This window comes from Aricia agestis, chromosome 8 (assembly GCF_905147365.1).
Source record: "Aricia agestis chromosome 8, ilAriAges1.1, whole genome shotgun sequence".
NCBI classification, from domain to species: Eukaryota; Metazoa; Arthropoda; class Insecta; order Lepidoptera; family Lycaenidae; genus Aricia; species Aricia agestis.
In genome coordinates this window covers 17,944,636-17,968,591 of record NC_056413.1, presented here as the reverse complement: position 1 = coordinate 17,968,591, position 23,956 = coordinate 17,944,636, and the positions used below count along the sequence as shown (strand labels likewise).

The following is a 23,956-nucleotide window of genomic DNA, read 5'->3' as shown; positions in this document are numbered from 1 at the left end:
CCGCAGAACGCGATAGAGACAACTGCAGAAAATCCAGAAAATCAACGATTCGTTGTCCCCTGATTCCTTCTCCAAAACTTAACCGATTTAAGTACTTTTTTCATTAAAGATTAAAAAAAGGCTTGAGCTGTGTTCCTATGTTTTGCTTTTTTTGTATAATCTATCCAAATCTGTTTTCTGGACGTTTGAACACAGTGGAAAATCTGGCCATTTTTTTGGGTTTTTGAACGTTCATATCTTATTTAATAATTAAATTATGAAAAAAAAGAAAACATAGGGACATTGTATTAGTGGCCGTAGATATTCAGGAAAAAAATTATAACTCTACTAGCATTATCCAGGGAGGAAACAGGGGACAACGTTTGTATGGAAAAAATGGCGGTGTGGAATCCTCTTAAGGTGGCTTTCCGAACCCGGCGGCACGCGAACACCATCGAACAAATATTTAAATAAAATGCGACTTTGTGAATGAACCTTTTCTAATGTATTTAAAACTTGAAAGAAGTAGTATAAAGAAATTTATTCTCCTGTAGTTATGCAATGTAAAGAAGTAATATTGTTATGCACTATAGTGCATAATTACAGAAGAAAAATTTCTATGCAATATTATAATATTGCCTAGAAATTTTTTCTTCTATTTGTATAGTTATTAGTTTACTTGTTTTGTGCAAGGTTATATTTCGATTGATGTCAGCAATATTAAAATTTTATATAAGCTTACAAGGCTTTCCTACATACACTATTTAATGTCTTATTTTAAACAGACGAGAAGACGGAGAGGAGCTGGCCAAGAAACTGCCCCTGATACAAGATCCAGATTTGATAGCGGTGTTATTGGACGAGCTGTCACCCACAGGACAGTCCAATCAGACTCAAGAGAGTGAGGAGAAGTCCGGAGGGCTCAAGGCTTTATGTCAGCTAGCATTTGGTCTGGCACTGGCAGCATTGAAGCGAGCACCGGTGTCATTGCTCCGGCGATCGTCCGAGTTAAAGTGTGAGCTGCTCGACCAGGATGAGATATTAGTTGATGCTGCTATCGATGGTGGGGTGAGTGTATATTTATTTGGTAAATTAGGACCTATATGCCCCAGTCCAGGGTAGCCCTGGGTTAAAAAGGATGTTACTGCTCTCTTTCCTCTTATTTACGAATGAAACAGGGTTTTTTAAATAGAGTGGTGGATTGGCGCATGTGGGCCTAAGAGATATTAAATTAAAGATTATTTTTAAAACTAATTATTATTATCTTAGTTCATATTGTGTTACATATTTCGGACAGTGATGGCTCTATCTCGATACAAATCACATCCAAGCGCGCGCATCCACGAGCTATAAAAATATCATTAAAATTTCAATGTTTAAGTTTAAATGTTAGGAGTTCTGACTGTGAATTATTGTGCCTCATGCTCTCAACTAAAACCGTATCACCATTGAACTATGCAGGTATATAAAATATATATAATTCACAGGCATTCGAGTACCTCGAGGAGGCGATATTGTCAACAGACATGGTGGCGGCGGAGGAGTGGTACCAGCGCCGCGTGCACTCCCTCATCACAGACTTCATCGTCCTCATGCACTCCAAACTTATGGAGATGCGCGTCAAGTCAGTATATTTTTGCCCCTGTCACTGATTAAAATATCTAAATGTTTTGTCCTTATCCGTCATGCCACATTTCTAACATACCAGACAAAAAATGTTGTATAACTTTTTTCTAGCGTTTAAGACAAGGATATTACAGTTTGGATTGTTAATAAGCAAGTTAAACATTCTAATTTATTAAACTGTTTTATAACATATTTTATTTATTAATTTATTGAGCAAAATGTATTGTATATGGCAACTTCAAGAAATAATTATTGAAAAGTGATTATGATATATTTTTATCTCTCAGGGCGGAGGAGGCGGCGCGCGCGGCGGCGGCGTGCGCGGCGGAGGGCGTGTCTGGCGGCGCGCGGCGGCCCCGCCTACTGGCGCTGCTGCGCTGCGTCGAGCGGCTGTACGCACGCGACCCGCTACGTCTGCGCGACGACTACTGGCGGGCTGCTGATCACACACACGCGCACACGTAAATATGATTATTATTTAATAAAAAAATATATGAATATTTATTAATTATTTATACAACTGGGACTGTCTGAAGTAGCCCTCTCCCATGTAAAATGTTGTATATACTTTTGTGTATTATACCCATAGTTGCTTGTTTCGTTAACTTGCATATTGCTAACGCGCTTTTATCAAGTTTGTCCTGAGTAAGCGCGATAGACTATTGTAGCAATAAGGACATGTAACGATGAGCCAACTGTTTGACTTTAAAAGTATTTAAGCAATTTACTTTATGGTTGTGATCAGGAACTAATTTATAAAAAATAAAATACATACCAGCTTTCTGTTGTTATAGGCGGGGCGGAGCGGGTGCGGGCGTGGGCGGCGGGCGCGCGGCCGTGCTGTACAAGTGGGTGCGCGCATCGGGCGAGGTTATTATTGTTATTTAATTAACAGCGAATCTGCTCGAATAATTATAAATACAAATTTTCGGTTCAGTCGATTTGGGATCGACAAGGTAGGGCGTAATACTATTAGTATACAAGTATAGATAAATCGTTAAACTACAGATGAAACTGTTCACCACATATTATGTCAGGTGGTAGTGGCGGCGCTGCTGGGCGGGTACCTGCGCGCGCTGGCGGCGCTGGCGGTGCCGCGACACACGTGGGCGTTGCTCGCGCGCCGCGACGCTCTCTCTGCCCACCACCTGCTCACCGCGCTGGCGTTGTACCACCGGTCAGTCTTTTGATTGTATCAACTACGGATAAAATGTATGATCAGATACTACGGAGTAATAGTTTAATACATAAAAATACTTATATATAGCCGTTCAATCAAACAGCTAGACCTTTAACTGAACAACGCCATTCAATCACAGGTCTAGCTTTTTAACTGAATATTTAAGCCGTCCAAAACGTTCAACACTACAGCTGATTTAAAAGCCGCCGTTTGATTGAAGTAGTTCAGTGCTAACCACCGCGGCGCTAGGTGCTTTTTGTTTGCAATATGGCGTCAACTAACCGGTGTTTTATGGTTGTATTAAGATATTTTTATAACCTAATTTTCGGAAGTTGCAGTTATATATTATGTTTTACTTATTTTTTAGAACACTTTATATTTATTTCATCAAACACTAGTCCGTTTGCTAATATAGAAACATATAACTAGTCAAAGTCCGCTGCCTTCTTCTGTCAACAGACTTAAAATGCCATTAAAACATATTATTAGTAAGAGGTCAAATAAAAATCAGTCAAATTAAACTGTATTTGATGTATGTGATAGGAATCTGCGCGCGGACCCGTCCCCGCTGTCGGAGCTGTCGCACGCGCCGTCGCTGGGCGCGTCGGGCCTAGCCGGCGCGCGCCCAGCCCGCCTGCTCGTGCGACAGGAAGAGGTAGATACTTCCCTCTCGCTTAGATTTACTGCGGTTGTTTGATAGAATAAAAATTATTATTATGTAAATTGTTCAAGGTATTAAAATTAAGAAAATATTGTAAAAACCCTATGTACTGCACAAATTAATATTAAATTGGATTGTTTTGTCTACTTAACGTCTATATCTATTATTTTGTAAGATTTAAAAAATATATTTTATGTACACACATAAAAAAGTTGTTATCTACTGTAATTCAAAAATACATATAAACGTTATTTCGGGTAGAGTTTATACAAGGTGTTTTCAAGTTTTGTTACACCCTGTATACGACCACGTATTCACAATGCGTAAACCTTTAAGTGTTCATAATAATTCACCGAACAGGTGGAGGCAATGATCGCGGCGCTGCGCCTGATCGCGGCGGTGGCGCGCGAGGACGAGGCGGCGTGCGCGGCCATCTGCGACAACATGCAGTGGGACGCCGTCAACGTCATGTTCGGTAAATTACTTTGGATTATTGGCCCAGTTATTATTGAATACAATTATACGCCTGTGTAAAATAATATGTGACAACTGATATATTATTGAATAAAATAAATGTATTAAATCTTGCTCACACATACGTAAAAATATATAGTTCAACTTCAATCTGATACAAACGCAAAGTTTCGGCACTGGTTGATCAGGAACTTAGTCGACTTTGTAAGTGTTAAATTCCTTGAAACCCTTATTTTCTTATGCTCGTATATTATAACGGATAACTTACATGCTACAAACAGATTTATATTTTATAAATTTGTAAATCGGCTAACTTATTTATATAATATGTGACATGTTTAAGCTACAGGTTTTGAAATAAATAAAATAATAAGCGCGTGTTTAGGTCTAATCTGCTGCGCGGTGCCGCTGGCGTTGAAGGCGGAGCTGGCGGGCGCGCTGGCGGCGCTCGGCGGGCGAGCGGGCGCGGCGCCGCGCGTGTGGGCCGCGCTAGACGCCGCCCACCTCGTAGCTGCTGACCGCCGCGCGCTCGCTGCGGATTTGGAAGAGGTAAAATATTTGAAAATTTAGCAGTGTGTTGTAAATTTTTGATGTGTGAAATTTAATTTAAAATAAACCTATATTTAATGTCTTTTTCTAGAGTATTAAAATGCTCGCACTTACCGCCGTACTCAAAGACATTTAATTACGATTAACCTTGAATTTAATGAAGAGTTTGACAGATAATGTATGGGGCTTATGTCAAAATTTTGAATTAACTACAATTAAGTAAACAATGTTCCACTCTGTGCGGCGGTTAATCTCTTTATGACTCTAGTGTTTTTAGAAATAACAAGTTTTAAAGCTTTATTGTTAAATACTCAATAACAATCTCTTCTTCACAAATACCAATAATGAGAGACATAATACTATACTATACTCAACTTTAATAAATTGTGAAATAATCAACATTATTTTAATCCACAGTAGTTACATTTACTTAAAAATCATTAGTATTACAACACTCTTGATAAACCCAGGTGGAATGTCGCATGGAGGAGTACCCGCTATCGCGAGCGTTTGTGGAGCTGCTGACGTCACTGAGCGGCGCCGCACCCGTCCCCCGCGCGCTGGGTGCGGGCGCGCGCGCGCCGGGCCTCGACCCGTACGTGCACCACGTGGTGACACGGATCGCCTTACCCGCGCCGCACCGCAACTACAGACAGCCGCATGAGAAGTGGCAGGTATGTGGTGCACTCAATAACGCGAACAATTATTATTATTGACGGTAGTTATGTATTCGAAACTTTGGCAACAGCATTTTGAACAATAGGATAGGCATTCGAAAACGACAAATAAGTTATGTCAACTCGACGACATACAGTCAGTAAATGCCGATCAGATGTAATGTTGCCTGCCTTTTATAAGCAATATATACAAATGACAAGTACTTAGAAACTTTAAAATCAAGCTTGACTCGAACTACATGTAGTCAAATTCTAAAAAAACTTAAAAATTAACTTTAACATCTATACATTAATGATGTTCAGTGCTTATATTTGACGTTCTAAAAACTGACACTAAAAAAGCTGCATATATTTTACGTTAAGCCACATGTCATTTTAAAAATATTTGTACTGGCTAGCTTTTTAAAAAAAAGCAAATATTTTAGGTGATAATTGAGGAATTTAAATCAAAATTCTCAACGTCCAGGTGCTATCCCTCTGCTTCCGTCTCTTCGTGAAATGGCTGGACGCGTACGAACCGGCTGCCTCCGACTTCCCGCCGCCGCACGCCGAGCCGGACATCAACCCGCCGCCCGGCTTCCGCCTCCTCATACAGCTGCACACCGACTCCGAGCTGCTGAGGTTGACCCTCATCACGCTCGATGAGGCGTACGAGCTTATGGACAGACAGCCGTCGCCTGAACAGGTGTGTTACCGATTTCAGAGATGAATTAGATATGCAGGGTTAAGATTAATATGTTGGCTGGTAAAGAAAATGAATTATTATCATGAAATAGATAACCACGCTATACTTATTTAGTCATGTGCTTACTTATGTGACTACCTACATAAGTAAAAATTATAAATACAGTGTAGATTAGCGTTTAGCGAGGTTATTATTTGTTTTTGCCACCTACCGTAACTAAATAGTAATAAAAGACAAAAAGGTATGCGTTACCATAACGTCACTATAACTTATGGTTATGTTAAGTTTTTTAAATAGTTTTAAGATTTCTTATACTGCTGACATGAATAATATTTTTAAATACTTATTTAAATAGATATTCACTTTGATACCTGGCTGTAACAGGTGTACATAGAGGAGACGTTGAACAGCGTACTGCAGCTGCTGGAGCGAGCGTTGACGCTGGAGCGACCGCTCAACACCGCCGCCGCCGCCGCCGGCCGCGCCGCGCTCGTCGTCGGCCTGTCTAAACTCATACTAGGTAACACAGAACACTGCAGGGTTAAATATCTCCCTGTCAAACAGAAATAACAATATTATGTTTCATGCGACGACGACGACCTCTGTGGCTCAGTTGGTGGGCTGTTGGTAGCTCAAGCCGGGGGTCGCGGGTTCGAATCCCGCCGACGGAACAAAAAGTTTTCAAAGTTCCTGGGTCATGGATGTGTATTATATAATAAAAATCTTAAATATATGTATAGTATAAAAGTATTAAATTTATTTCCGTTGTCTGGTACCTGTAACACAAGTCCTTCAGGTACTTAGCACGGGGCCAGACTGACGTGGTGTGATGCGTCCATAGATATTATTATTATTATGCTAAATGCTACATTGATGGATAATAGATTTCGTTTAACCTTTTAATCCCCAAGCGGCCGGATCCGGCCGCCACAGATTATACTGCAGCCATTCCGTCTACACCCAAGCGGCCGGATGTGGCCGCGCTCTTTCGTTCGATTGAATTACGTATTTCGTCGACTTAGAGACTACTTTTGTATGAAGAAGTTTGGTTAGTTATGATCTACGATAAATTTGCCACATTATGAATGCAAAATATTATACAATCTGTGGTCGACGAATATTTGTCAGTCATTTGAAAATCGTGAATTTTTCGTGTGTGTTCTGCCATGTTGTGTTGTTTGTTTGATATTATTGATGGATTTAACGAATGTAAGTAGTAAAATAGTTTAATTTCTTGATTATAATTTATAAATAGTTTTAGATAATCATTTGAAAGAAATACTTACATCGTAATAACTTCTAGTTTACACGAGAAAATTTGGTTTTTATTTATGGGATTTGAACGCGATTTGTGTAATATTTTTGTAAATAATTGACGTTAAAAGCGTATATTATCGTGTACAAAACGATTTAGATCCTAGTAATAGTATATAATAGTATCGTTTTAGTAAAATAATCAAGATAAAAATTACCTATTTATAACGGCTTTTTGCCGGCCGCGGCCATTTTGAACTTTATTTGTATGGCAATAAGGACGAAGTTTGCTTGTGTATAATACCAAAACCGGTTTTTATTACTCTTATCTCTTATCTGTTTATTGATAACAAGTTAAGTTATTTCAAAGAATTGTTTACATAAACAGTTTGTATAGCTCTGTGTTATTGAGATTATAATAATGTATTAATATATTTGTTGCGAAATAGTTAGAAACATAGATTTCAAAGTTTACAGTGGTGAGACAAATATCACATCTGACTAAATACTATATTATGATGGCTTGATAGATAGAAAATTTAACATATATTATAATATTTTTCACACAAACATAAAATATGGATTAGATGTAAGGTTATTACATTATTTGTACAAAAAGGGGTAGGCCGGGCGCCATTTTTTTTTGCAAACCAAGTACCCTACATTTTTGCAAAGATTTTGGCACTTACTGAAGGGTTAAGTTTTGAGTTTTAGGTAAAAAAAAGAAATTCTAAAAATTTAATCAATATTAAAATTAGCCTTTAGCATTTAATTTACTCGGCTTTTTGGGCTCGACAATTTTAATACTCTGACTGCCGCACTCAGAGTGGAAAATTAATTTTGACATAAGCCCCATACATTATCTGTCAAACTCTCCATTAAATTGAAGGTTAATCGTAATTAATTACATGAAAATAATTTATTACACGAAAATCAATACGGTTTTACTAAGGGTCGTTCCACAACGGATGCTGGTATAGGTCTTCTATGTAGTATATTTGAAGCTTGGGAGGGATCGCAGGATGCCTTAGGTGTCTTCTGTGACCTCTCTAAGGCCTTCGACTGTGTCGAGCACACTGCTACATTGATTAGGAAATTACACCACTATGGCATAAGGGACTCAGCACTCAACCTTTTGACATCTTACCTCAAAAATAGGACTCAAAGGGTTGAAATCAATAATAAGAGATCAAATGGAACCAAAATAGAATAAGGTGTCCCACAGGGATCTATTTTAGGCCCATTTCTTTTTCTCGTCTACATAAATGACCTACCTTATCTAGTTAAGGATAATGATAATGAAATAGTACTTTTTGCTGATGACACTTCACTTATTTTTAAAGTGAAGAGACAACAGTCTAATTACGACGAGGTAAACTGTACTCTTTCAAAAATAGTACATTGGTTTAATGTTAATAATTTACTTTTGAATTCTACGAAAACTAAATGTTTAAAGTTTACTTTGCCCAATGTACGGCAAGTTCAAACCAATGTACTATTGAATGATGAGAAAATGAATTTGGTGGACACTACTGTATTTTTAGGTATTACACTAGATAGTAAATTACAGTGGGGTCCTCATATTGCTAAACTTGCAGATAGACTCAGTTCTGCAGCATATGCAGTCAGAAAGATTAGGAAAATTTCTGACGAAGACACTGCACGATTAGTATACTTTAGCTATTTTCACAGTAGAATGTCATATGGTATCCTTTTATGGGGAAACGCTGCCGATATTAATACTATCATTGTGCTGCAGAAGCGAGCTATACGTTCGATTTACAAAATGTCTACATTTGAATCTTTGAGAGAAAAGTTTAAAGAAATTGGTATTCTGACAGTAGCTTCTCAATACATTTTGGATAATGTAATACATGTTAGAAAAAATATATGTAAATTTAAAGCCAAAGGTGACATTCATTGTAGAAACACCAGAAATAGGTACAAGCTAGATTTGCCAGTGATCAGACTTAGTAAAGTCAGTAAATCTTTTAAAGGTCAATGTATACGCCTTTTCAATAAAATCCCAGAAAACGTTCAAAATCTTTCCATTAATAAATTTAAGAAAGTAGTCAAAGAGCGTTTGTGTGCCAAAGCCTATTATAAGGTCAATGATTTCATAAATGATGGCACATCTTGGGAGTAGGATGGCTGCTTACAAGGCTACTTCTACATTATTGTACATGACTTACTATGTATGTATGTTGACATTGTATAATTTTAAGTTACAGCATTGTAAATTTTATTTTAAAAGATTAATTTTTTTACCTCACTTTTTTTTGGTAAAACAGTGGGCCCCGTGCGAGTTTCTTACGCCGGTTCTTCTCGCCGGGATAGTTCCCAAACCGGTGGTAGGCACCGTAGCTAATATTAACATTCTGAAAGTATTTTCTTAAAATCTGCTCAGAAATGAAACATTATTTATTTATTATTTTATTTTATTTAAATGTCTCTGAGTACGGCGGCAAAAGCAGTCTGGCCCGTGTGAGTGAGCTATGCTATACATGGGTCTACTAATACATCAAAGCAGTCGGAGTATTCATTCATTCTATCTATCTCCCCTCGTGCAGCGCCGAGCGGGACAGATAGCGGTGACCGACTAGTGACGTGCTGCCGTGTGCTGCAGCTAGTGAGCGTGGCCCCGACGGTGGCGGCGCGTGCGGTCGCGCTGCTGTGTCGCGCGCTCGCCGTGCCCGCCGCGCCCCGACACCTGCTAGAGACCGTCGCGCATAGACATCAGCTCGCTAATGAGATTAGGTAGGTTTATTCTATTTTAGATTTAATAAAAACTTGAGTAAGGTGCTGCAAACTGATGTCAATCCGAAACGTATACTCGATTACTTATTTGACCTATACAGGCTTCCACCTGTTTCTCTTCTAGTAAGAAAGGTCTGCCAACTCGCGTCACAAATCCGGAACGTAAAAAAACTGTCATTGAGATCAAGAATGAGATTTTTAATACATAGTAATTTGGACACGTGCAAAATTCCCGGTGACATATGATGGCGTTAACGTAAAACAGTATTCATGTAACATACTAAACATTGTCTTTGGGCTGGTTCGCATCAAAAAAGGATTGTAGGTAATTCGCTAACACTCTTCTTCGTTACAGACAGGGGTTCGTAGAATGCCTGGAAGCGGGTGGGGAGGCGGCTGAGGCGGGGCCGGCGCGCGGCGCGGCGGAGGGCGTGGTCGCGCTGCTGCTGCAGTTGCTGCCGGCGGCGCCGCACAACCTGGCGCATCTGCTACTGGGATACCAAGTCACAGACGACGTGAGTATTTAAAATCTTATTAATTTAATTGTGTTTAAAAAAATGGTATATAAAATTAGAATAAGGCATTCTAATTTTTATATCCTATTTTATGTTATTTGTATGTTGCAATCACAAATGAATGAGAAATATTATTTATGCATGTTCCCTGTATAGGAAGCTTGAAATAAATATACTATTCTTTTCTTGCTTGCTGCATATTATATAGCTTATTTTGGGACCATTTCTGACATTAACTCTGATAGTAATCAATAAAATTGTGTTTACACTTTACACCAGGTATCCCGCAGCGTGCTGTCAGAAACTCCGCGCACGTGTCTGCACGCCATACTCGATATCCTCGACGCGTTTATCGCTGACAACTCCGAGAAGTAAGTTTATGAGAAATTAATTATAGAAGCTTACAAAAAACCTAAAATTATTAGTAAAACTATTGACATAATATAAGATTTTCGAATTTCTTGATTTACGTTGAAAAATCTATGAGAATTGACGCTTTTCATTATCATGTAGTATACATCTGTGTCACAGGCGCTCCTTCAAAAGATCCTTGAAAGATTGTAATGCATAAAAAAGTCAAATTAATGCATCTACACTAATATTATAAAGACTTTGTTTGTATAATTGTAATGAAGAGGCTCAAAAACTACTGGACCGATTTTAAAAATTCTTTCACCATTCGATAGCTACATTATCCAGGAGTAACATAGGCTAAATTTTATTTTGGAAAAAATAGGTTTCCGTAAGATATTTGGGTTTTTCGGACACAAGGTGTAAAAAATCTACCAGAAAAGTTACTCATTTTGCGTACGCTGCCTAAACTATAAAAGATAGAACCATAAAATGTTCCAATTAGTTGTAGATCTTATAAATATCTACAAAAAAGTCCGCGACACACTATACCTATCTATGTCGAATGAGGCACAACAACCATATTTTATTTAAAAAATCTTGAATTTTTTTGGACTACATTTAAACGAGTTTATTTTACTCATGCTATTAATCCTTATCAAAATAATTTATTTCATCACTAAGTACTGTTTATGTAGATAATATTTGGTCTTTGAATGATTAAAATTGGACGTTTGGTTTTGATATTATGGCGAAATTAAAATATTTCGATTTCTACTGCACGGCCCGTTGCGAAGTGGGCGTCATCAAGCGGCGCGGGGATGCGCGTGCGATAGGGAATTTTAGATATACTTAAGTACTATAATAATATAGCTATTTCCTTACTGTGCACTTTCATCTTCAATTTTCGTCATCTTTCATTCCACTGTCGTATTGGCGCATTTAATTATTTTCTTAAATATTTGAAAATGCCTAAGAGAACCAGGTCGGACGATCATGGCGCCATACTTATAATATTTTAGTCACTTCAATAAAATAATATGGGCAAAACAACGCTTGCCGGGACAGCTAGTAGTTAAGAAAATGTAAATGGCTGCTTTTATTTTTTAAGATTAAATGTAATTCGTCCAAATGAATAAAAAATCGTCCAATATAATATAATGATAAATGCAGGGAGGCGTCAACTCTGGTGGAGAGCGGGTACCGGCTGGTGTACTGGCTGTGCGCGCGCGCCGCTACCTCCGCGCCCGCGCTGCGGCTGCTGCGAGCACGAGACTACTTCCTTGCGAGACATCTGAAGGCCACCATTAACTTAGAGGTACGGGAGCCATCTTTATGAGGATTTTCTGTTTAGTGGCAATGTGTGATATTTATATTAAATTGTACTGCCTAATAGTTAGTTCTAAAATATATTAATTTAAGTCAGTATAAAAAAATATTAACCCCATACTAATAAGGATATTTCCGCAGCGTGTTGTTCAAGGACTTTTGTCGTTGTCTGTCAAGTGACTTATTGAATGTGCCAGAAAAAGAAAAGCGAACCTTGCATAGTTGAGCTGTAAATGTTTTTTAATAGGGTTAAGTTAAATGAATATGGCGTATATTAAGGTGGTCAATGTTTTGTGAAGTTTGTATGCTAGAAACAGAAAATAAGAGGAATGTTTATAATATTCCTTATATTTTCTTTACGCTCGTATTTTCTGATTTTTAAATACAATACAAATACAATTTTGTATGTTTTGTGTGCAGAAGGCGAGCATGAGCAGCATATCAGCGCGGTCGTGGGTGGTGCGGGCGTGCGCGTGCGAGGCGGGCGCGGCTGGCGCCAGCGCGCACGCCGCCGCCCTCGCCGCGCTGCTCGCCGCCGCCGCCGGCACGCACCGACCGCCGCAGGTAACTAGTTGCAATCCGGTTTTTTGGAGTAACTGCATTACATTGTACCGGAGAGACGTGACACTTTCAACGATGAACGTCGTTTTTAAAACTTTTTAGAACTTTACTTGTTTAAAACAATAAGTTCGTTAAAGTTAAATAACATAAATCATTGATGCATTTGAATGTTTATCATTATCCATATTTTACTATGATCACATTTTCCATAGCACCACTGACCTCCATTATACAAGTACGCTGGATTGATGATACCCAGATATATTTTGTGCCTATTTGAAGCGGAATCAGCTCCCCCAATATTCGGGAAGAGAACTAAATTAGACGTAAAAATGATGAACGAACTAATACTTAGTTCCAAGTACTCCTACTACTGCTATCAGCGCCAATATGGCGACTTTCAAACATCATTTTTACGTCTAATTTAGTTCTATTCCCGAATATTGGGGGAGCTGATTCCGCTTCAAATAGGCACAAAAATACCTGTCATTTCAAAGGATATCATTAGTCCAGCGTACTAGTATAATGGAGGTCAGTGCATGGAACTTACGCAAACTTTATTGGCAAGTTGCCAAGTTGCAATGGCAACTCACATGACAAATAAATGCGCCACAAAACCTTTTATTGCGTATGTCAAAATCGTGTCACGGCATGAACGCCAACGGACACGGCCATTCGTTATGATTTAAAATCGACTTTAGAAATATGCAATAAAAAATATTCACGGTGCTAAAAATACGCCAGCGAACATGGCCTAGGTGCGACACATAGCTTGACACTTGTGTGCGGTGTGCAGGAGTGGGAGTGGTGCGTGCTGCGCAAGCTGCTGGAGGGTCTGGCAGTGCGCGCGGAGCCGGCGCCCGAGCCGCGCTGGGAGCTCTTCCACGCCCACCAGCTGAGACAGGCGCTCGCCGAGTGCGACCTACCCACCGGTAACGACGTTTTTATATTTATCGTGTCCGGCAAAAAGGCGCCTTTAAAACACCTAATTTCGTGTCCCGTATGGCTTCGTTAGTGACAATAACATATTATATTATGTTTATCAGTCATCGCCTCGCATCGCTTGGCATCGCACGTGTTTAGTGAGTGCACCTAGTCCCCACCCTCGTAAAAGTCAGTGGTTCTCAATATGTTTACCTGCAACATCTGCGCTGAATCCCATACGGACGGTCCAATTTGTTCGATCTGCAAAAGCCAATAAGGATTCAGCTGCATTGGGATAACTGAGGCTGGATACAGACGTTTAGGCGATAGGAAGAACTCATGGCGCTGCCCGAAGTGCAAGTCAAGCCCGTCGGTCTCACCAGTCCCTTCACCCGTTCCCTCAATATCATACCCGAGCCAGCTGGACAAGATGCAAGGACAGCTCAACGAAATACTGATGCAACTTGCCTCGCTTCCTACCCTATGTCAAGACCTAAAGATTATTAAAAGTGATATCTCCGATTTAAAAAGCTCGGTCGAGATGGCACATCCGCGTCTTGACACCGTCCTGGGCAATGTAAAGGCTTTGGAAGCTAGAGTCAAGGATGTTGAGAAGATTGCTGCTGAGATCCCTACCTTGCAGAAGGATATTACCAGGCTGAATGCTGAACTAGAAGAACGAGACCAACTGGCCAGGGCAAACAATGTGGAAATTAAGGGAATCCCCCAATCAAAAGATAAAAATCTATTTAATCTTGTACAAAAGATTGGTAACTACGTAAATTTCCCTATTAGAAAAGAGGACATTAATTACATCGCTCGAGTACCGACGCGGACACCCAACTCAATCAAGCCCATTATTATGTGTCTCAACAATCGGTACATCAAAGAAGACCTGGTGGCTGTTGCAAGGAAGCGTAACCTGAACACTCAGGACATCGGCTTCTCAACTTCGTCTCCGTTTTATATTAACGACCACTTAACCCGACACTACAAAAGTTTACTTTCTAAAGCGAAGACCCGTGCCAAGGAGGTTGGATTTAAGTACATATGGGTAAAACATGCTAAAATTATGGCCCGAAAAAACGACACGTCGCCGGTATTCTTCATAAAAAACGACAGGGACCTTGTAAGAATATCCTAACTACTCGTAACTTTAGCTTTTTAAAAATACTTATGTAATACTTATATATTTTACTAATTCTATTTTTAAAATTAATTTAAAACATAACGTTAAGATAGCCAAAGTTTCTTATTTTTATAAATGTAATATCTTACTACTTGTTAATCATATTTCTATAATATCCTACGTCATAGTTTATGTAACCATAAAAAGTTTGAGAGCCGCTGTTAACGAACTGGTTTTCTACTACTTGCGCGCCTTCTTAATAAGAAGACGAAATCTCACTCAAATGACACCTGTAACTAAAAAATTTTACATGCAATTATCGCTCGTCGGTCACTGCCCTCACTCGTTATCGCAAACTAGTTTAGTACGCGCTGTCTTATCGCGACGGGCTAGTTCCATTCACTTACTAATGCAAACCGGGCTTATTGCTCGCCTGTCACCCGTGGCGGCGGTATCGTTTGTGTGCTCCTGTATTTGTCGTTACGTTTTGATACATCTTTTCAAATCGGCTATTTTGTATATTATGCTCAGCAAAGCTTATCAGCGTTCAGTTTTGGATGAAATATTATTTTGTATTTGGGATATTGAGTGTGCCAATATAGTGATATTGTCAAATAACATAATGTTTTCTATAGAACCAAAAAAGTTTATATTTTTCCGTGAGCACGGATTCGATTACGGAGTGACCAGTGAATTGTGGTCAAATTATTGTTTTGATCTTATGATGAAATTTATGTATTTCAGCTTTAGAAAACTTTGCTGTTCGAAACTTACGAATTCCACCAAACAAAAGGCGCATATAAAATGTATGTTTGCCATAGTGACTATAACCCCAATAGTTTCTACTTATTATATCCTATACTATTTACATAAAATTAGCTATGATCTTTGTATTTTAACTATTTTATTAGACTTCAGTTATTATATGATTGCAATCCATAAGTTATATTTTACACAATTATTTATGTACCTACATTTTCTAACACTAAACTTTAAGGGAACTATATTTTCTATCACCAAAATTTATATTTGTCATCAAGTTGTATCACCTAATAAATAGATCTATCGCCACGAAATATTTTCGTTCTCAGATAAACAAAAATTGTTCCCAGGTATGAATTATCAAATTAATGTTAATATATGTGTAAAATAAGAGATCGATAACCAATAAAATTATATTGCATTACATAAATATAAACTTCGTTCTTATAATAACAGTTTTGTTACTTAAATAATAGCTCTGTGCTCAGAATGGTAGATCTGTCACCAAATAAATCGATTATCGATCCCTGACTGCGACTCCTTTTTATTTGATATTTTGTCACCAATACAGTAGTAACATTTTATTTCGTTCAGATATTAAATTAATAGTATTCGTTACCAATTTAATACATCAATTTATAATTTTAATGAAAAAATGATCAAAGGGGCGGAGACAAATTGGCGCGCTTTAAAAATTGACCAATCCGGCCTCAACGATGGGTAGTAGGTAACTAGGTTCGATTTTTTTTTTATTATTTTAACTTTAATTAAGTAAGTGTTTTATCTACTATTCTGCTAGCCATAAGCCAGCTATTTTAAACCAGCGCTGATTGTTCAGTGGTAATTATTTTAAACAATAAATATTGATTATTTTGACTTTAATTGTTTTATTTACTACTCTGCTAAAAATTTTATTTAAATATAATTTATACTACCAGTGGAAATTTAGAACCTTGGGAGTCTAGTTAAGTAGCAGAATCTTTTGGTTGAAACGATGATGACAACCCTAATTTTTTATTTGAACTTAATGCAATTTTCTAGTAACATAATATGATTTATTGGTGATCTCTTTAAATTGGTTTGCTTAAATACTTATTAGGACACACCTATTATAATACATATAAAAACATTTATTTGGTACTAGACCTTATATCTCAGGATTTTAGGTGATTTATTGTGGAACTGATTTTGCATTGTTTGGTGACTACATTTTGGTGACAGATCTACTATTTTGAGGACAACCCCTATTATTTAAGAAAAACAAAACTAATTAAATTGGTGATAGCTTAAATGATACCCAAACTTTAATAAGCTATTTCTAAAATACACTTTTGTGAACGTAAATTATATCCTATACTATTTACATAAAATTAACTATGATCTTTGTATTTTAACTATTTTATTAGACTTCAGTTATAATATGATTGCAATCCATAATTTATATTTTACACAATTATTTATGTACCTACATTTTCTATCACTAAACTTTAATAAGCTATTTCTAAAATACACTTTTGTGAACGTAAATTATATCCTACACTATTTACATAAAATTAACTATGATCTTTGTATTATAACTATTTTATTTAACTTCAGTTATATGATTGCAATACTGTATAAGTTATATTTTACACAATTATTTATGTACCTACATTTTCTAACACTAAACTATAATAAGCTATTGCAAAAATACACTTTTGTGAACGTAAATTACATTAATAATGAAATTAAACATTTTATTTTAATATATTATTATATAGTAGTAACTCAGAATTGTGCCTTAGTAAGTATATTGATTAACCAATTAAATAGTACTTTTTTTAAATCACCTGATGAGATCGGCTGCAAGTATTTGTATCTTTACTCGAAAATCAATATTGATAAGGTGGTTTTTGCCTTGTCCTTCTGCACTTTAATTAATTTAACTATTTCTATATATTTCAAATTTAACATAACACTCTTGTTACTTATTCTGATTTTATTCATCATACTATTCTATAATGGTTTCTAAGCTGAATATTTTTGATCAAAATGCAAGGGGGTTACGCACTAAGACATCGTGTTTTAAAAGAAACATAGCACTCAATAATTATGACATCGTTTCAATCACTGAAACATGGCTTCTGGAGGGAATTCATAACGAAGAACTTTTTGATGATCGCTATATGGTTTGGCGTCGCGACCGAGATTACTCATTGACCAATCAGTCTTTAGGCGGCGGTGTCTTGATAGGTATTCGGCGTGAGTTTGCAGCGGTGAGTCGTCCTGAGTGGTACTCCACTTCTGAGGACCTCTGGGTGACCATTATACTTAATGTTCCCAACGAACCTTCTGTGAAAATACATCTTTGTACTATATACCTCTGCAGACAAAACTTGGGCAACACGTCCACAGCGCAGCTAGAAAATTTCACACATAATTGTTTGACACAATTAACTCTTGTCCTGGTGATATGTTCATTATTTTGGGTGACTTTAATCTCCCACATATCGACTGGGATCCACAGGGGATCCCTGCAGCCTGTGAATTACCACTCAGTACAGCTCAAACCAATTTTACAGACACCCTACTTCAATGTGACCTTATTCAACGTAACCATGTTCGAAACGACAATAATAGGTTCCTTGACTTGGTTTTCTCAAATTGTGAACTCGAAATCACAACCTGTCCCGATCCCTTAGTACCTGATGATATCCCCCACCACAAGTCATTAAATATAGCCTTACCATTGAATCGAAACAGTCCTTTACAGAATAAAACAAGAACAAAATATTTTTACAACTCCGGTGATTACGACTTAATTAATAAAAATCTTTTTGAAATTAACTGGACCGAGTTACTTTGTAATAAACCGTTAGATGAAGCGTTAACACTTTTTTATGATACGTTGTTTGAACTCCGCAATTCCTATATACCCAAAAAACTTATACGCCCAAATTCCTACCCCCCCTGGTATAGCTCCGCCCTCATTAAGGTATTAAAAGAAAAACATAAAATTTTCCGCAAATTCAAGGTTTACGGGAATCAAAGTGATTACTCAACTTTCTCACATCTCAGAAAAAGAGCTAAGACTCTCGAAAAGACCTGCTATGACTCTTATATTAACAAGGTTCAAGATTCTATAACATGTGACCCTAGAGCTTTCTGGTCTTTCATTAAGAGCAATAAAAAGTCGACCACCTACCCTTCGTCTATGACTCTTGAGAATGTAACTGTGTCAACTGGGGACCAAATCTGCGATCTCTTTGCGACTCATTTCCATACCAATTTTCTTCAGCCTAGCCCTAGATCCATTGCTTCCTCTCCTGTCACAAATTCGTTTAATAATAATAATTTTAATATAGGAAGTATCAATATTAATATTGAGGAGCTTCTCAAACTGTTAGAAACTGTAGACTTAAATAAAGGTGCCGGTCCTGATGACATTCCTCCAATTTTCATAAAAAAATGCGCTAAAAGCCTAGTCGCACCTCTGAGTATACTCTTCCAACGGTCATTGAACGAAGGTCACTTACCAAACATCTGGAAATCAGCATTCATTACCCCAGTATATAAAAGTGGTGATAAAACTAATATTAAAAATTATAGACCAATTTCTAAGTTATGCATTTTTTCCAAAATTTTTGAACGCATCGTCTATAACCAGGTTTATTCAGCACTATGCAATTGGTTCATCCCTGAGCAGCATGGTTTCCTGAGAGGACGCTCGACTACTTCGAATCTCCTTCTTACCTACGACTTTGTCAGCTCTTCTATGGATTCAGGCTGCCAGGTTGATATCATCTACACTGACTTCAGTAAGGCCTTCGACCGAATCGATCATCGCATACTCCTTGAAAAGCTCCATCAGGCAGGTATACACGGCAACCTGTTCCGGTGGTTCTCCTCGTATATTAATAACCGCTCTCAGGCTGTGGCACTGAATGGATTCATCTCATCCTGGATGTCCGTCCCATCTGGTGTTCCCCAAGGATCGCTACTCGGGCCACTTCTATTTGCGATATTCCTGAATGATTTGTCGTCCTGCTTTCTCCATTCACATTTTTATCTTTATGCCGACGATACTAAAATAATAAAACGGATCACCTCAAGTATTGATGTTCAATTGTTGCAGGAAGACCTTAATAGATTTTGCGAATATTGCTCTTTTAACAAACTTGACCTCAACGTTTCTAAGTGCTTCGTTGTAAACTTCACTCGCAAACTACTTATTATTAAGCATAATTACATTTTAAACAATCAGGCACTATCACATAGGAACTCGATAAAGGACTTAGGTATAATCGTTGACTCCAAATTGCTTTTCGACGAGCACATTGACTACGCTGTAAAGAAGGCCTCGAAAGCACTTGGCTTTATTATTAGATCCTGCAAAGACTTTAGAGCACTCAAGCCGATCAAAGTTCTTTACTGCTCCTACGTACGCAGTATACTTGAATACTGTTCTGAAGTATGGAACCCTAGCTATCTCACTTACATTTACAGAATCGAATCTATTCAAAAAAAGTTCTTAAGATACTTACAGTATAAATGTGGTGATACCCTTCTCGACTATGAAGTTAGATGTATTAAATATCATTTCCTTCCCTTGCAGTACCGTCGCAAAGTCTCGGATCTTGTATACCTTAGCAAAATTATTAATAATCACGTTGACTCCTCAGAACTACACAACAAAATAACCTACAATGTACCCACCAGATATTTCCGCAATTTTCTTCCTTTCCACATTCCACCCTTTAACACTAATTATCGTCGCAATTCGTTTATTTGTAGGTCTTCTGCCCAGTTTAATGATCTCATTCGTGCTCACCCAAATATAGATGCCTTTACGTTCAAACCATCACACATTAAATTACTGGCAAATAAGGATTTCTTTTCTCCTGAATAACCGATTGATGGCGTATGCATTTGGTATGAAACCAGTTCAGTGACTCATAGGTTATTATTATTAAGTATATTAATTAATTTTTCCTAGCAATTATTAACTTTTATTTTTAACATACTTACTCACTACTGTCATTAAATGTAAAAACTTGTAAATGGCTATTTGTTTCAAACTTAGTCGTTATTGAGATTTGTTTAGCTGTAAGTTTTTCTGTACAAATAAAATAAATAAAATAAAATTATTATTGCGTATAACTATGAAAACACTCCAGTGTCATTTCATATGAGTATGTTTTGGTGTGTATACTTATTCGGAGCGTGCGAAGTGGGTGGAGGGGGTAAAGAAAGCGATTGCCGCGTTTGCCGTGGCAAAAATATGAAAAATAGGCTCAGCTAATAGTCAAACAAACTTGTCAATATTGTTTCGAAATTTTTAGAAATTGGTCTTAATTGTTTTTGTATCGTAGACTGCAAAAATAACAGCAGAAATAGGTAGTCAGTATACAAATTTAATGTTTTTCCTAAATCCACTAGGAAATTAGATCAGATATAAATGGATACCTGCCTTAAAAATGAAAAAGTATGTGATTCGATGTAACCTAAAATTGCATTATCAGTCAAGTCAATTTTATTCGAGTTGCATTTTATAAAGATATTAATTGAGTACCTAACTATTATTTTAGTGTTGATGAATGATGGATCACCATGGTCTCCAAAACCCGACGACAAACCTTGCAGTGATTGTTTAATAGAATATTTAATTTAAATCCAAAGTATTAAGTGGAAGAAATAGTGACTCACAAAATATGACGATAAACCAGATACTACATACTGGTTTAACTGATCTTTTAAAAGCTGGAGATATAGTTTTGAATCAAAAAGGTTTTTCAAGTAAGCAAGTTTTAGATGAAAGAGGTAAAAAAGTTAAAATTATTATGCCCCCATTTTGAGCAAAACAAAACGAGTACTCTCAAGAGGAAACCGAAAGGACTTATGATATTGCTCGAGTAAGAATCCATATTGAAAGCAATGATATTCTATGTTACTATTTTAGGAACTCATTGATTGAAAGTGTATTAATGCAAAGACTCAGAAACATCAAGAATGTTTGCAGTGTTTTAGTAAATTTATAGACTCCGATTTTCTTCAAAAGTATTAATGTTGTAAAAAATAAACAAAAATAAGATTTTTAAAAACATTACATTTATTTTTTTCAAGTATAAAGTATTGCTCGTATTTTTGTTACTGATTAAAGCAGCAATATGTTTGCACTTGCCGCTCTTGTTATAAACGCAGCTGCATTTTACTCCAGCAACAACCCGATCATTATTATCTATCTGTAAGAATGAATAAAAATGTTTAGACTTGCTTTATCCAAATGTTTAGTTACGTTTTTTGGTTGGTTGGGTTAGTACTAATAAGTTTGAACTTGTTTTATAGGGTGCTAAAGTCACCGATGTTCGGCGAATTATATTGGCTCGTATTAAATAACATTGCCATTAGTTCTTAGCTCTTCTACATCCCTTACATGTCCTGCTAACACCGATTTATTTTAGCATAGATTGGGCCTTGAAACTTATCGAGTGTTTTACGCTCTCAAAACCAAACCAACAAACTCTTGTTGTTTATTTTTTGACACATGCCCCTAAAACTTCGTTTGAAATATGTCACTACTGACGTCCACGTTCCGAATAACATGCGTCGTTTGCCTTAACTGGACAATAATCTAACATTAGTCGTACTATAAACGTTTGTTAAAAATATGATAATAAATAATAAATGTTTGTAGGTTTGGGCGGCAAGCGAATAAGCGTGACGCGCGTGCACGCGCTGCTGTCGCGCGAGCTGGCGTCGCTGCGAGCGTCCGCGCCGCAACGGAACCTCGTCGCACAGGAGATACAGAAGGTAACATGTTACGTGCTAGGGTTCGAATGATTTGGAAGGAGGAGGAGACCTGCTGACTCTCTTGAAGACTTTAATCACTAGCACTAGGTCTAGAGGCCTGTATTCACTTTGATTAGTGCCAATGCAGGTAATTAGTAGAAGTGATTAGTGTGTGGAGAAATTAATGGACTTGCACCAATTAGTCGCTGTCCACACGTACTTTCTCCTGATTACTAATCACACACACACTACTCACCTGCACTCATCACTAATCGAAGTGAATACAGGCCTTAATTACACAAAACACTAGGTCCAAAACACTAAGCACTATCACTATCCTATGTCGTAGGTATCACTCTTGATCACTTGTTTTCACACCGAAGTCGCCTTGAAGATCGCTCAAACTGAACTGATTCACTGGCTCGTCTACCTGCGGCTATTTATATGGGCCGAGACGAGTTCCAGAATGTTCCTTTCTAGAAAGTATACGATTCTCGTAAACAAGTGTGGAAAGTTTCTAAAAAATTCGCGCATGTACTCGCGCACCTAACGCCATCTAGTATCAAGTAGGGGGATGTTGTCTGTGTTCCCCCACCGGTTGACGCTAGATGGCACTGTGTGTCCGTATCCGTAACAATAATATTACTTTTTTTTTCTTCACTACTATTATTATTTCTGCTAATGTTACTACGTTTATTGGTAACTATTGTAAACGTATCGACGAACTACATAATAGTGGCGTTTTACCTACCAATAAAACGCATATTAATTTACTTACCTTATTCGAAGCTTATTTAATTGAGATAGGCACTACGTTTCCCGCCATTATATCCATACTATTGACTTCCGGTTACTTCCACTTTCGTCCCACCATGGTGAAGAGGTAGGGAGAGTTTATAAAAGCGAGCTAACTCGTCTGACAGTTTATTGCGTCTATACTCACCAGGCAGAATTTAAACTATAAGCTTCAAATAAGGTAAGTAATTTAATATGCGTTTTATTGGTAGGTAAAACGCCACTATTAATTCCCTGTACCGTTATTCGAAGCTTATTCAATTGAGAATCTCTCCTCCCGGCTGAAAAAAATCTGGAACCCAAAACATGTTCAGAACTTCGTTGTTTTGATGTAGTAATTCAGAGAGATCCTCTGTTTGCCTGTTTGAAGTGGTTACGTGATGTGCCACGTCCACGAAATGACCCACGATTACTCGGTAGGACTGAATGAGATCTGTGGTGACTGCTAGCTTGCGTTGGCAGATCGTTTAGGTAACAACCACAACAACCCTGTAAGGGTTTTTTATGAGATGCGTGCTCCTGGAAGGAGACGCTGGGCTTTTTACCCTCTGCCGGCAAGGTGACCGCACGTGATTTCCTCAGAGGTCAAAACACTTCCGACTACCAGCTTACCTTACCACGCTTCGTCTACTGTAGACGTATTTATCGTCGGATCGCGAACTTGTTTTGTTATAACCTCACGTCGGTGACCACATATATTATGCAACGTATCTGAGGAGATACTCTGATACTCACCTTCAGAAAAAAAGTTCACCGGAGCTAAAATGGTCGCATTTCACAATTCCTCTAAAATCAATTCAGAAACTGAATCGTCAAAACCGTCAAACTGACGAATGTCAAATTAGTACAAATTACTAGACAATGAATTGCAAGCAGACTGCAGATTGACCATTTTGTGATTTAATAAATAAATAAATAAACAAATAAAATGAATCATATTATGATTCATAATATGTATGATTCTCCAAGGCGACCATTTT

At 37.6% G+C, this 23,956-nt stretch overlaps 1 protein-coding gene across 1 annotated transcript in view; it reads left to right on the top strand.

Annotated features, from left to right (window-relative positions):
* LOC121729715 (nuclear pore complex protein Nup205) overlaps nt 1–23,956 on the top strand; it is a 35,344-nt gene that overhangs the window by 4,920 nt on the left and 6,468 nt on the right. Inside the window, exons 8-25 of the mRNA XM_042118317.1 lie at nt 765–1,047; nt 1,467–1,603; nt 1,893–2,066; nt 2,400–2,475; nt 2,643–2,782; nt 3,329–3,440; nt 3,807–3,921; nt 4,306–4,469; nt 4,940–5,143; nt 5,613–5,831; nt 6,216–6,351; nt 9,656–9,842; nt 10,198–10,357; nt 10,637–10,728; nt 11,882–12,026; nt 12,458–12,601; nt 13,395–13,530; nt 22,087–22,202. Coding sequence (XP_041974251.1) covers nt 765–1,047; nt 1,467–1,603; nt 1,893–2,066; nt 2,400–2,475; nt 2,643–2,782; nt 3,329–3,440; nt 3,807–3,921; nt 4,306–4,469; nt 4,940–5,143; nt 5,613–5,831; nt 6,216–6,351; nt 9,656–9,842; nt 10,198–10,357; nt 10,637–10,728; nt 11,882–12,026; nt 12,458–12,601; nt 13,395–13,530; nt 22,087–22,202 — 2,740 coding nt within the window. The remainder of the gene's footprint in view (nt 1–764; nt 1,048–1,466; nt 1,604–1,892; nt 2,067–2,399; nt 2,476–2,642; nt 2,783–3,328; nt 3,441–3,806; nt 3,922–4,305; nt 4,470–4,939; nt 5,144–5,612; nt 5,832–6,215; nt 6,352–9,655; nt 9,843–10,197; nt 10,358–10,636; nt 10,729–11,881; nt 12,027–12,457; nt 12,602–13,394; nt 13,531–22,086; nt 22,203–23,956) is intronic.